The sequence below is a fragment of the Periophthalmus magnuspinnatus genome, chromosome 15, assembly GCF_009829125.3.
Source record: "Periophthalmus magnuspinnatus isolate fPerMag1 chromosome 15, fPerMag1.2.pri, whole genome shotgun sequence".
NCBI classification, from domain to species: domain Eukaryota; kingdom Metazoa; phylum Chordata; class Actinopteri; order Gobiiformes; family Gobiidae; genus Periophthalmus; species Periophthalmus magnuspinnatus.
The window spans coordinates 29,855,672-29,869,773 of record NC_047140.1 but is presented as its reverse complement, the minus strand read 5'-3'; the positions used below and the strand labels follow the sequence as shown (position 1 = coordinate 29,869,773).

Genomic DNA, 14,102 nt, shown 5'->3' with positions numbered 1-14,102 from the left:
TATATAGGTATAAGATCAGACACTGTTTCAACCTTTAATGGCCCTCCTAATGTTCTCTTTTGCTGTCAATCAAACCTGTTGCTAATGCTAGGGGAAAGAAGGCGCCTGATTTGTCTGTTAATGTTCATTATGTTTATTGATTTACAGATGACAGTCATGCCTTTTAATTTACCTTCTCACGGTCCATGTAAAATGACGTGATGGGCAGCATTTGGCCCCCGGACCTTGAGTTTGACATGTGTGGTATAGACAAATGAGCTGGAGTTTATGCAAAAAGTGCAGATATCGGATCAATATAACGCCAAACCTTTATATCCATCTATCTGTGTTATTTTTCCAGCTCAGTAGCAGTTTGTAAAGTTAAACTCCACACAATCCACACAACCTCCTGCCCTTATGTAAACTATAAACTATAAACCCTCTTGTCAGTCTGATGTGAATAACTTAAACCAAACTCCGCTCTGCACACTCAAACATCGAGCCAAACTGAGACACTTGGATCAGCGTCTGGAAAAAAAAGTCTTTTTTTTTTTTGGTTTTGCTTCACATTCACCGCTTTATCTGCATCTTCGTCATGAAAATCTGCGTCTCTTTTTCAGAAATCCCAAGGCCACCGTGCAGAGGACCAACAAGAAAGTAAACAACGACTCCACCCTTCGGATCCAGAATCTCTCCATACTCATCAGGCAGATTAAAGCCTTCTATCAGGTAAGGGCTGTGTGGACTGGGATTACTGCTGCTCGCGATTGAAAACGTGTATTATACCTGGAGAAAAAAGCATGTGTAGAGCCTTTATTTATGTTTATTTACGCAGGGGAACTGAATAAGAGAGCACTTGGACTCTCTTTTGCATGGGTGTCCTGTTTGAAATACAACACAAACAGAAAAACACACAAAATAAACAAGTAAAAGTCCATTTAAAACATTAAAAACAGGAGCAGGTGTGATTATGACTGTTTTTCCTTGGAGTGTTTTACATTTTTATGAAGCGAAACGGCTAAAATCCCTCTTTCCTATTTCAGTTTTGCAGTTAGCCTTATGCAGTCACGTGATCTGGCATTAAACGTTCCCGTATCAATGATTAACAAGCAGCAGGTGAAGTATTCTGGCAGTTTTTGAAGTAGTCTCTTTATAGATACATGTCGTACGTCGCTGTTCTCGTCTAAAAAGCATTAATAGTTCGAGTTGCGTTTAAACTTTCCTCCCGGTTGTGCTGTAACTGGAGTCTTGCGCTCACACAGTTCATGTTTGTCAGTAGCTGCTGTGTGTCTGATGTGGTCCAGTGACTCTTTCCAGATGCTTCTTTGGCCTGAGTAAAAAAAAAAAAAAAGAAAAAACGCACAGAGAGGTGACACTTCAGAAAGGCACAGAGAGTCCCACATGTGGCTCTGACTCTCGTGGAGAAAATCCCAGATGTTTTACAAGGGTCTGTGAAAGCCCTGATGTCACCAGAGAGTGTATTTAACTGGACAGAGCTAACCCGCTAGCCACTACGTTATAAATAGGAAGTTAGCATGGGCGCACTTCCGACTGTAGAAAACTGTGTCCTCTCTCTGTATCTGCTGCTGTCAGACTCGTCGTTTTGGTCTTAAATGTTCGTTTTAACCCGCTCTACATGATCCTGTTTTGTTTTTTTTTGTTGGTGTTTTGTTGTTGTTGTTTTTTTTTTTTTGTTATTTTGAGGTTTTTAGAGGTTTTTTTAGTTTTTTTTTTGGTTAATTTTATTTATTTATTTATTTTTTATTATTTTGAGTTTATTTTTTGTTTTTTTTGACCATGGGTTTTGTTTTTTTAAAAGTTATTTTTATTTATTTATTATTATTATTATTATTATTATTATTATTATTATTATTATTATTAGGTGTTTTTTTTGTTATTTTGAGCTTATTTTTTGAGTTCATTTTAATTAATTTATTATTTATTTTCAGTTAATTTTTTATTTTTTGAAAATCTGTGTCCTCTCTCTCTGTACCTGCTGCTGTCAGACTTGTCTTTTTGGTCTTAAATGTTCATATTGACCCGCTCTACATGATCCTGGTACATTTATTTCATTATTGTGTTTGTAAATCAACATATGAACATTAATAACAGACAAATCAGGCGCCTTCTTTCCCCTAGCGTTAGCAACAGGTTTGATTGACAGCAAAAGAGAACGTTAGGAGGGCCATTAAAGGTTGAAACAGTGTCTGATCTTATATACAACACGCAATTAAGTGTCATATTGTCATATTTTATTTTATTCCTTTTTTCCTGGATTTATGTTATGTTATGTTGATGTTTGTTTGTATATAGTTTCGTTATTATGCCAAAAAATAATAAACATGTGATAATTAAAATTTAAAAAAAGGTTGAATAGGGTCGTTAAGGCTGAAACTGGAGACAAAAGCTGTTTACAGTTTCATAGTCTATGGTTTGGACTCACAAACTGCTGCATAAACCTTTATTTTAACACTTTAAAATGCGATTAAACCTTTCACAAATTAGAATACACAGCTCTTTTATGGGTTAGTAGATGCCTAAAAATGATTTCTATTGTGATTATTGTTCATTATGATGGTTAAATTATGCAGCGCAGTAAAAAGTATAGATTTTTTGTTGTATTTTTATTTCACTATTGTGTCTGTAACTCAAAATATGAACATTAATAACAGTCAAATCAGGCGTCTTCTTTCCCCGAGGTCGCTCCTGTTAGCGTTAGCAACAGGTTTGATTGACAGCGTCTGCTAAGCGCCCGCTCTCTGCTAAACCAGCGGTGCATGAGGAAAGGGGCGTTACCTTCAACATCCTCGCTCCTGATTGGTTCTTTGGTTGCGATGATACACTTCTGATCAAAATGTTAAGACCAGCTGAAAATTTTTTGCACTTTTGGATCTTTAGAAGTATCCAAGTTGTGATTCAAAATGCAAAAAGAAGAAAATAGAGTGAGACAAAAACAAATTTGAGTAAGTAATTTATTGTAAACAAACATTAAACTGAACTAGGCTGTTTCTCAGATGATCAAAAGTTTAAGACCACATCTCAAAAACCCTAATATAGACGCACAATTTTCAACAAAACAACGCCATTCTTGTTCATCACCTCAAAAATTAGGCTCATATGAAACGTGCAGCGTGTTCACCAAACGGCCTCAGTCACAAGTGAATCTGATCGTTGATAGCGGCGGTGTTATCTCTTTTACTGCACGTTTTTACTGCTTCTTATCAGATAGAGGAAGTTTAAGAAATGAATGGATAAAAACAAAAAGACATGCAAATAAAATGGACAAAAACATGATGCACGAGACATGAACGTTTCAGCCACTTATCTGTTTAATATCAGTCACTTTCTCGTGTTTGTGCTTGAAAAAGTCAGTCGTTTTTTGGCAGCTGTTCAGAATTATGTGGAAATGTCCTGGGAATGTTTGGATAATCTTTCAGCGAGGATCCATACAAGAACGATTATAACGCAGTGCAGTTGGTTCGTTTTCATTGTTGGAACATTCAGAAGTAAAAGTAGTAAAGTACTGTACTCAAGTATACATTTTAGGTATATGAACTTCAGTAAATTGTGGATAAAGTGGATAATTTTAACTTTTACTTCACTATATTTGAGAGCAGTGTCTGTACTTTCTACTTCACTAGAACACGACTGAAGAGTAAAAGTATTTTTTTTATTGTGTGAGACCTGCTGAAAAGTCTGAGGGTTTATTTTTAACACGTTCATAATTTGAGCAAAAATGTACAAATAAAAACAGCTGGAAAAGAAGGAAAAGAATGATCGTTTCAGTTGTTTCTGTTGAACAAAATTCACTTCAAATCTTTATCAAAATCACTACGTTTGAAGCTTTATACGACCTTAAAATCCATGCAAAATACTTTTACTTTTAACTCTTTAAGTACATTTAAGACACTCAAAACACTTTACATTACTTTTTACGCAAACGCATTCATACACCAGTGTACGCAGACACTAGGGGTCGCTAGATCTGATCGCTCTGCCAAAAATGTTTATGTCGAGAGCGGGATTTGAACCGGAAACCTTCGTATTAGTTGGCAAACACGCCACTAACTGGGCTCCTGTCGTTGTATGTGTGGACAATATTCAAAATTTGCATTATTATGAGATTTTGTTATAGGTTCAACGTGGGAAAAACTGAATATAGAGCAGAGAAAATGACAAAAAACGGTATTGTGTTTCAGATCATTACATTTGATTGTTATTTAGAAGAGTAAAAAGTGACTATGTGATACAGTGGTCCCTGGTCACGTTCTAAAAATAAGCCGCAATAGGCAAAATCCAGCTTTTTTTTTACATTATTCTCTCTGTTTTTGTCTGTAAAACCCCTCACCACACACTTTATACACTTTTCTCACACAGGCGTTAACATTTTCTCACATTTCTCTCTCGTTTAAACTCTCTCAAAGTTCAAACCTTCGTAGGCGTCTTTGTCGGTGCAGAACGTTTCATCGACATTGTGGGTTTTGTCGGGGAGAAAACAAATTGCAAACGCACAGCACTTCAGAGTCACACTGCGATCCAGCGTTTATGTAAATTTGTCTGAACACATTCTGTGCTGGACAGGAGACACGGCACGGAGGAGACTGATGGACAATGGTCTACAGTCCAACAGCCAATCAGGACGCACGACACAATGGTCTACAGTCCAACAGCCAATCAGGACGCAGGACACAATGCACACTCATACACTGTAAAAAAGCACTAAAAAAATCCGCAAAACAGCGACACAGTGAAAGGTGAACCGCGATATAGCGAGAGACAACTGTACTCGGACTTGTTTCTTTTGATTTTAAAATGTGTAAATTATAATCTGCGACACTCATGGATCATTCTGTTCTAACTATAAAGCAGATACAAGCACAAAAAGTCTGATTTACTTATTAATTTACTTTAATTACTGTATTTTCTGGATTATAAGTCGCACTTTTTTTCATAGATGGGGGTGCGACTTATACTCAGATGCAATTTATATGAGAAATGTTTTTTTTCTTCATTATTATGCATTTTTTGGCTGGTGCGACTTATACTCCAGTGTGCGACCTATGGTGTGCAAATTGCAAACACACAGCACTTCAGAGTCACACTGCGATCCAACGTTTACGTAAATCTGTCTGTCCTTAAACTACAGCCAAAACAACCAAACTTGAGACTACGGCCGCAATGAAAGCCGAGCTGTCCACTCTCAAACGCTCACTCGTAATGATCAATGGACATTTAAAACCCGGAGGGGCCAAGCGGGGGGCAGACAACTGGTGACCGCGGGGAGGGTCAGTCTGCAGGTGGTCCTCAACAAAAGGACTAAAAAGACAGGATTAACACAACACAGTGTCGCGACAAGAGCGCCATTGTCCCATTATTGCCCTTTTCGCACCGACGTGCCTTTCCGAGGTTGTGCGTTTGACCGAGTGGCGTTCGTAAAAGACCTCACGGAGTTTGTTAAGTTAGACCTTTGTGACCAGAGCGAGGTAGTTAATATCTGCCATCGTCTCATCACACACTGACTGCACTGATCCCGGCTTAACCCTGGGCTCACACCAGCAGCTCCCGGGACGGATAATTTGAACCATTTGAGCCATTTAGGCCTGTACAATTGTTTCATTGTACTCAAAAAGATAGACGACCAGCGAGAAACACAAAGTTAAAGGGCCCATATTAGACTAAATGGCCAATATTACTTTAAACGGCCCATGTTTCGCTGTTTTCTGGTCTTTTCTAATGTCATTTCACACGTTTAACACTCAAACCCTGCAGATTTAGGCTGAGTTTTTGTCTCAAAGAAGAAGAAAACACTCTGTTCCACCTTGTGATGTCATCATGTGGTAATACTTCCTGTCCGCCACTGCATTTTTAAACTCCACAAACTTTCATTTATAGACTCATTTGGATCATTTCAGCCTCGGAATTGCCAACATCTACTGAACGAAAGGTAAAAACTGGCTGTTAACTTGAAAACTACTACCACTTCATGACATCACAAGGTGGAACGGAGCATTTTGAGCTTTGGGGATGCACACAGCTTAATAATAAACGGTTACTCAACGCAAAACACAACTCCAGGTCTGTTTTTGATGAGGTAACAACATTAGAACATGGCTAAAAGCTCACAAGAGTCAATGTTGTGTAATACAGGACCTTTAAATGATAATTTAATAGAATAAAATTGGGAATGTTTGAGGCTGTCGTCCACTAAGGAACTTTTGCAGGACTAAAGACATTACTTGTGTGATTAACTGACTAAAAGGGGGCGTGGTTTGGCACTGGCAAAAGCTCAAAACTGTTCAAATCTTCTGCAAAAACGATTTACGCAGAAATGTCGTTGTGTCCAGTCACTTCCTAAACTCACTCAATGGTTTCTCCGCTGAGGTTCATAAAAATCCATATAATTCTTAAGATATCGACGCCAATGCTGAAAATTATGCTGGATCAGATATCGGTTTAGTCGATATCCTGGTTGGACAAATATACAAATGTAATAAAGACTATTTACAGGTCAGAGTTGGCCCAGAAAGTCTCATAATGTTTCAAGTTTTTCTAAATAAATGCAGCTACGTAACACAGTAGGATCAGTTTTGTCTTATTTTATTTTTAAGGAAATAAATTCTCTGTCTCTGCTCTGGTATCGGTTGATAGTAATAAGCAACTTTGACCGATTAATCGACAAAACTAAAGCCCTTGAATGTCGTTTTAACATAGAATTGAAGGTGATGTTCCAGTGAAAGCCGGAGGTGTGTTTAAACAGGTTTGCTCTGCTCGTGTCCTGATCTACGTTCACCTCATGGCAGAATAAGAAGGTTCATGTTTGACGTAGTAGAACATTTATAATTCAGCTTTTACTCTGCACAGTGTTAATGTTTTAATGAGTAACTTTCTTCATCTGAGCTCGAGCAGAAGCCCCGAGGATCTGGGTCAGAGTTCTGAGTTAAAGTGTGGGGAAATCTGTGTCTTTGTCAGTGCAACGAGCCCAGACCCGGCCCCCAGACCCAGATTCGGTTCGAGCCCGGGCCCCAGACTCTCGGCCCCAGGCTCTCGGCCCCAGACTCTCGGCCCCAGACTCTCGGCCCCAGGCTCTCGGCCCCAGGCTCTCGGCCCCAGACTCTCGGCCCCAGGCTCTCGGCCCCAGACTCTCGGCCCCAGACTCAAGTAAAAGTGCAAATACCAGAGCAAAAATATCCTCAAGTTGATTTTTTTCATGTGATACTTTTACACTATGTAAAAGTACAGATACCGGAGCAACAATATACTCAAGTAAAAGTAAAAGTATCCCCTAAAGTACCTGTTTAAATGTAATTAAAGAGTAAACGATATAACTCACAGTGGTGCAAGAAGTACTCAGTTTTGTTACTTAAATATATTTTTGCTCCAGTATTTGAACTTTTGCTTAAGTAAAAGTATCACATAAAAAATTCCCTCAAAAGTCTCTGTAAAGGTGGAAAAACGCGATATAAAAATGTGACCTTTTCCCATTCAAAACTGATTACGCAACTAACCTTTTTTTTTTTTTTTTTAAATTCAGTCACATTCTTGTTTCACCCTGTGGTCACGACCAAACAGCGAGCGTATTATTAAATCAAACTGTGCCCCAGTGCTGTTAAATCGCCCTATTAATTTGCCAAAAATAGCCACCAATGGATGTTTTATTAAACCGTATTGATGTGGCGTTCTCTTCTTGTGGTAACGCTCGTCCCTCATTGGTTTCACATTTCCGTGGCCATCTGGAGCCAGACAGACCCAGACCCCAGATAATGGGCTTAGCAGGTCTTTAGGTTACTGTACCGCTCCACACTTTCTTCATTAACTGTTGCAGGAGCTCCACACGTCCCATTACTTTTCTACTTTAAGTTTAGGTTTAGAAAACAGCGTAACATGAGCCCTTAAAAATAATTTGTGTTATAATGTTGTTCCCTCACAAACAGACCAGGTGTGTTTTTTTTGTTTAATTCACACATGTTTAACACACAAACAAACTCAGCATATGTAGGTTTTCTTCTTCTCTCAAACAGAAAACACTCTCTTCCACCTTGTGATGTCATCATGTGGTAATACAGGAAGTGCTCCACAATTTTTTTTCAAACTCTATCCAAATTATTTCAGCAAAGATGTATGATTTTAGCTCTGGAATTGCCAATCTCTACTAAACTAAAGGTAAAAGGAGCTGTTAAAACTTGAAACATACCACTTCATGACATCACAAGGTGGAAGAGAGGATTTTGAGGTTTGGAGATATGTCTCAATACGCCAAATGGCACAGTTCAATGTACCGTTTGTACTCTTCACTGTACCCTTCGATGTACCCTTCAATGTACCCTTCAATGTACTCTTCGATGTACCCTTCGATGTACCCTTCGATGTACCCTTCGATGTACTCTTCGATGCACCCTTCGATGCACCCTTCGATGTACCCTTCGCTGTACCCTTCGCTGTACCCTTCGCTGTACCCTTCGCTGTACATGAATGAAACAAAACACAACTTCAGGTCTGTTTTTGAGGAAGAAACGGCATTAAATCACAACTTAAAGCTCAACAAGGGTCCATTTTGTGTAATACTAAACTTGTTTTTTTAGTGCCGTTAAAAACGAGGTGCCATTTTTCCACCTTTTTAAGTGTTAAGGTAATTCTATAAGGCAGATCTGCAAACACAATCAGTTGTATTCGCCTTTTCACATGGAATAATCTTGTTCTTTCGTGGTGTACATTACATGAGTGGGTTTTTCTGTTTTATCGCTTTGTGCTGCGGCGATTGTGTAGGTGGAATTTACTACGTCTAGACCAGCTTCGGTTTCCCACCACGCTCTGTATATTTCAGTGAAGAGCTGTAACCACATGAGACAATATATATAGTTGTAATGTTTAACCTTTAGGCCCTGTCTGTGTGCGAACGCCTCAGTCTTCTCCTGTAGGATATTACTTTTCCGGTTACTTATCATAGTCCAAACTCTAAAGTCCACTGAAAACTCCACTTTTCTCTCCCCATGGTCAGGACAAATATAACCCAGGGCGCTTTTTAATTTAGCGGCTTTGGTCTGGCATTCCTGAGCAGAGAAATTCAAACGGGCCCAGACTGGACAAAGCAGATCTTTTATAACATTTAGTTTCAGCTGTCATGATAATTACTATATCGAGTTATCGTTCAGTTTAGATGAATAGTAGTTTTTTAGAGCAATAGTGAGAAGGTTTTTGTTGTTTTTATTTTTTTTATTTATATTATGATGTGATTTGAGTTGCAGGTTTGAATAACTTTTATTTATTTATTATTGCAATTCATGTTTTTTAAATATTGTACATTTTGAATATTTTTAGTATTTTTATTTTTTAGTATGTATATATTTTTAAAGATTTTTTAAAATATTTTTTTAACAATATTTTTTCATTTTATTTTGAATCATTGTGTCAGTGGAATATTGTAGTTTCAGTATTCTGTATTCTTGTCTATTTTCAAATTCTTTTATTTATTTATTTATTTTTAATTTTTTTGGGGAATTATTTCATTCTACATGAGCGACGCCAGTTTATAAAAGAGTTTTATTAATACTATAAAAGTTTATAAAATCATAATATTTCAACACGTGTCTTCCAGCAGGGCCGTCACCAGAAATACAAGGGCCTGGGGTAAGAAGCCTGACAATGGGCCCTTCTACTATAAATTAAGAGGACCCTTAACACCCTGGGGCCCGGGACAACAGACTGATTTGTCCCCCTCTGTCGACTCTTCTGCTCCCCAGAGTTGAAGTGATCATGTTCAAATAGTATTGCTTGATTTTACAGATAAGTTATAATGTTTATGTAGCTGTTTTTACTGCGTCCCTCTGCACAGATGGAGATTAGAGATGGATATGGGTTTTTTTCATGGCCAATACGATCACGATTGTTTAGAACGCAGTGAAACCGATGGCTGATGAGCTCCGCCGACATTTTTTTTAAGGGCTAATTTAGTTTTTCCCCTATTTACATGATTTGAAATGACTTCAAGCGCATCCACAAACCCGTTTCCCTACAAAGTGGATACGAGAGCTGTGTAATCACTCAATATTGTTTGGCCGATATATATTGATACTGATGCCTTAAATCTTCACCTCAGTCTGATATTTTGTTTTGCCCGACTTGCTGCCTAATCCAAACACATAAAGCTTTATTTGAACACTTCGGTGCAAAGCGATAACTGCAGAAAACATAAGTACACAACACTCTTATAGGTTTTTTTCATGGGCGATGTTGATACCGATTATTTACGAACCTATATCAGGCGAGCTCTACACTAAAAAATGCAATATCGGCCAGTTTATAAGTTTGTCTTTCTGTTTAATAGAGACTGGAGAGACGTTTAAGCTCCAGCAAAGCAATAACATCATGGAAACAAAGACGTGGAAAAGTGACATTTATGATATATTTAAAGCTGTAGTGTTTAGTATCGGTAGAGTATATTTTAGTAAAGCCTTATTTGGACTTTAACCTTTAGCCTTTTTGCATCTGAATCGATTCTTTTAGTGCATTTTCTCCCTTTTGAGCCGTAACCGTGTCTTTAAACGTTTAAATAAAGCCGTGCCTGTCCTCTTTTGGCCTGGTATTTCTTCGGGGTGTGGTATAAAGTGCTGTGTTTTGACTCTAACGCTAACACAGACCAGCATTCATACTTCCCTCACTTCAGTTACTTTGGTTTTTTTCTCCGGCTTCTTTAGCGTTTGAGCCCATCTGCGCTGAAACGCCTCTGATTTTAGCACCGACTTTGGACGCTTTTGCTCCACTTCGTCACGCTGAGGGGTCGGGGGGTCGCCTGAGAGCGTTCACGTTTCGAAAACTATCCAACCGTTTCTGTCCTTTTCTTGCGTGTGTATAAACGAGAGAAGGAGGTTGATCATTTCCTTCCTTGTTGACCAAAATCTACACAAAGCTGCTCTGTTTTTTTTTCTTTTTTTTTTTTTTTTGGAAGTTGTGACGCATTGCTTGAAGTCTTTTTATTACAACACTTTTTTTTTTGGGAGATTTTTAGACAACTTCGCTTCCAGGCAGTGATAAAGTTTATATAGCTTTTCAGTTAAATGAGTCACACACAAAACAAACACCGCATACCCCTTTTATTTTTATTTTTTTAAATTTGTTTTCTCTCGCATTAGTGAGATCAGCATCTTTACGGGCCCCATGTGGCTGTTTTGTGACTGCAGGCTCCTGGTCTTTTGTCATGCGCACTCACATGTCACTACAGCAATAGAGGAACCGAGTATGTTTGAGTTTGTGTGACCTCTTTTGAGAAATTAAGTTGTTTACATTGTCAAGATGCTGTGTGTGGGAAAAGTTTACATATTTTTTTAGCTTTCTGTTGTATAATCTCTTAACAACACATAACACGGCCTCTAAATTGATGATTGTTTTGTTCAGTTTTTCTATACAGGCCTGGGACGATTTTGAAACTTTGCGTGACGATTATCACGGCCAAAATAATTGCGATTAACGATTATGTCACGATAATAATTAAAGTTGTTATAGATATGAATAATTATAACTTTTTAACAGAGAAAATTATGAATGAGCAGGGCCGTCGACTGAAATTTTGGGGGACCCGGGGCTATAAGCTTCACATGGCCCCCCGTTGTACTACAAATTAATAGGAAGAGGGTCAAAATCTGGGCCCCCCTAAGATCCTTGGGCCCCGGACAACAGCCCCCTTTGTGCCCCTGTTGACTCCTCTGTGGATAAGTGTTTTTTTTCCTGATATAACGGCGATTATCTTTGTTGGCGATTATCATGATTATATAAAATGTCTCACGAACAATTATTGTCGACCCTTTTATCACGATAAACGATATTATTGTTTATCGTCTCATCCCTGCCTGTGATGGTGATGACTATATAAAGTTATCGTTCAGTATATGACAGATGAAACTATATTTTTGGGGCAGTTTGTGTTTATTTTTTTGTACTAGCGAGGAAAATGTTGTTATTTATCTGTACTATGGTGAGTAGTGATGCACCGATACCATTTTTTTCAACCTTATTTACTTTTTTACTTAATTTCGGGCACTGTTACCAATACCAGACGTTATTTTACAAGGGTTTATAGTGGTAAATCTAATTCATTTCATTAGATTTTTATATTATAGCCTACTTTTTCAACTTGGAATACTTATTTGAGAGGCTGTTTTAAACTCTACTGTAATCACTGTAGTTAAGTATAATTCAGATGTCATTTATTTAGAAGAATAGACATGCTATACCTCTTTTAAAAGCACTAAACCCACTTCATTCAGTTGCTAAATTGTTTGTCAGTTATAGCAAGTTACAATGCAGCACAATCGCCAGCGCCACTTAGCAACGTTAGCATGCTACTATAATATTTGTGCAGCCCTAAAGATGAGATTTGAGCTGCAGAGGGTTGAATAAATAACTTCTATGACTTTTTTATAGATACAAACTAACTCTCAAACTGTTTTCATTCTGCTGTTTATTTATTTTTTTGGGATAATACTACTTCAAGGTTATTGTGTCAGTCGCGTAAATTAGTTTCAATATTATCGTTTATCATTAGGCCTCACGATAATGACAATAGACAATATATGGATTTTTTTTGTTATATTTTGGCTAATTAATGACTTGTATGACTCATTACAGATCCAAAGGAAGTACTTAAGTGTTTAATCTTGTTGTTTATTTATTTCAGCTCATGGTTTTTAACAATTTTGCAGATTTAGAATTGTTGTTGTGGTTTAAATCTGCTGTTGGGTTTTTGTGTCAGTTCAATATTATCATTTATGTCTGTATTTTCTTCAGCAGTATAACTTTCGTAACTGTCTGATTTTTATTTCAAAAGCCAAGACCCCAAATGCTGGAGTTTGAAGTGAACAGGAAGCAGAGTTGATGGCAGTTTTCATGTCGAGTAGGTTCCCATATGCTGCAGCGGGAGTTATTTTCAGAGTCAGAAATGCACGAAAAGGAAGCCTGAGAAGTGGTTCCTCTTTTCCAACAACAACAGAAACAGCCGTGGTAGAGTTTGCAGGAACTCATATTCAGACCTGAAGTACATATGTATTACACAGTTCTAATTTATTCTACAGGGAAAGGCTGCTGGAGGCGCCATGGCAACAGCTGACCCATCAACAGTCACAGACTACACGCCAACATGGAAACCCCACAGAACAGCGCCACGGCTTTGGTAAACAAGCTGGATGTCAACTATAAAAATGCGATTTCTGAAGTTTTTGAGTTTGGCCAAAAACTTGGACTGCCAGTGGAGTTTACGGAGCTAAAAAGAGAAGGCCCCATCCACAAGGCCACATTCTCTTTTAAAGTAACTGTTGGAGGTTTCTCTGGAGTAGGTGAGGCACAGTCAGTAGCTGGTGCCAAAAAACTGGCCACTCAACAGGTGCTGCCTGAACTGCAGCGACTCCCTCTCCCCGAGAAAGTGCCAAAGCCCAAAAAAGGGAAAAAGAAAGACGAGACTCTCTGCAAAGACGCACCAGTTTTCAAAGAGGATGAAAACCCAATATCTTGCCTCAATCATCTGGTGTTTCTTAAGCGAGTGAGACCTCCTGTATAGACCGTGGTGGACGTGGACAGAACAACAGAGAAATGGATTTACCACGTACAGGTAACTTTTGGAGATAACACTGTGACTGCGAGAGGCTTCACCTTAAAGGATGCTAAAAAGAACGCTGCAGCCCTCATACTGAATGGGCTTGGATACAGTTTTAAAGTAGATGAACCACCAGCTACAAATGTCTCTTCTGAAAGCAAAGATGCACCTTCAGTCACCCAAGAAGACTCAAGTGATGCACACACGGCTCAAGACCAGTCCTCCCCAGTAGACTCACTACCGACTACCCAGTAGAAGTCCTACCGATGTTGGCTGTGATGGGAGTTTTGGACAGTTTGAAGGATTTAGAAGAAGAAAATACAACCCCGTCAAACTCCGCAACACCGTGCCCATCGCCACAACAAGAGCCTGTGGAATCAGCTACCCAGGAATCCGCTCCTGAAATCCACGACAGGCCTGAGGTTCCAGAGACGGAGACACCAGAAGTACCAAAAGCCACCGAGGTGGAAAAAATGCAGGTGTGAAGACACTGTGGGAGTCAGATATTCCAGAGGTGGAGAAACCACAGAATCCAGATGTGACT

General features: G+C 38.7%; 1 protein-coding gene across 7 annotated transcripts in view; it reads left to right on the top strand.

The window, feature by feature from the left end:
- Positions 1-14,102, top strand: part of ccdc88ab (coiled-coil domain containing 88Ab) — a 109,163-nt gene that overhangs the window by 13,912 nt on the left and 81,149 nt on the right. For all 7 annotated transcript variants that reach the window (XR_008648982.1, XM_055227379.1, XM_055227378.1 and 4 more), the window contains exon 3: positions 600-708. Coding sequence is in view for 6 of the 7 variants with exons in the window: in XM_055227379.1 (XP_055083354.1) it covers positions 600-708 (109 nt within the window). In the remaining variant the exon portion in view is untranslated. The remainder of the gene's footprint in view (positions 1-599; positions 709-14,102) is intronic.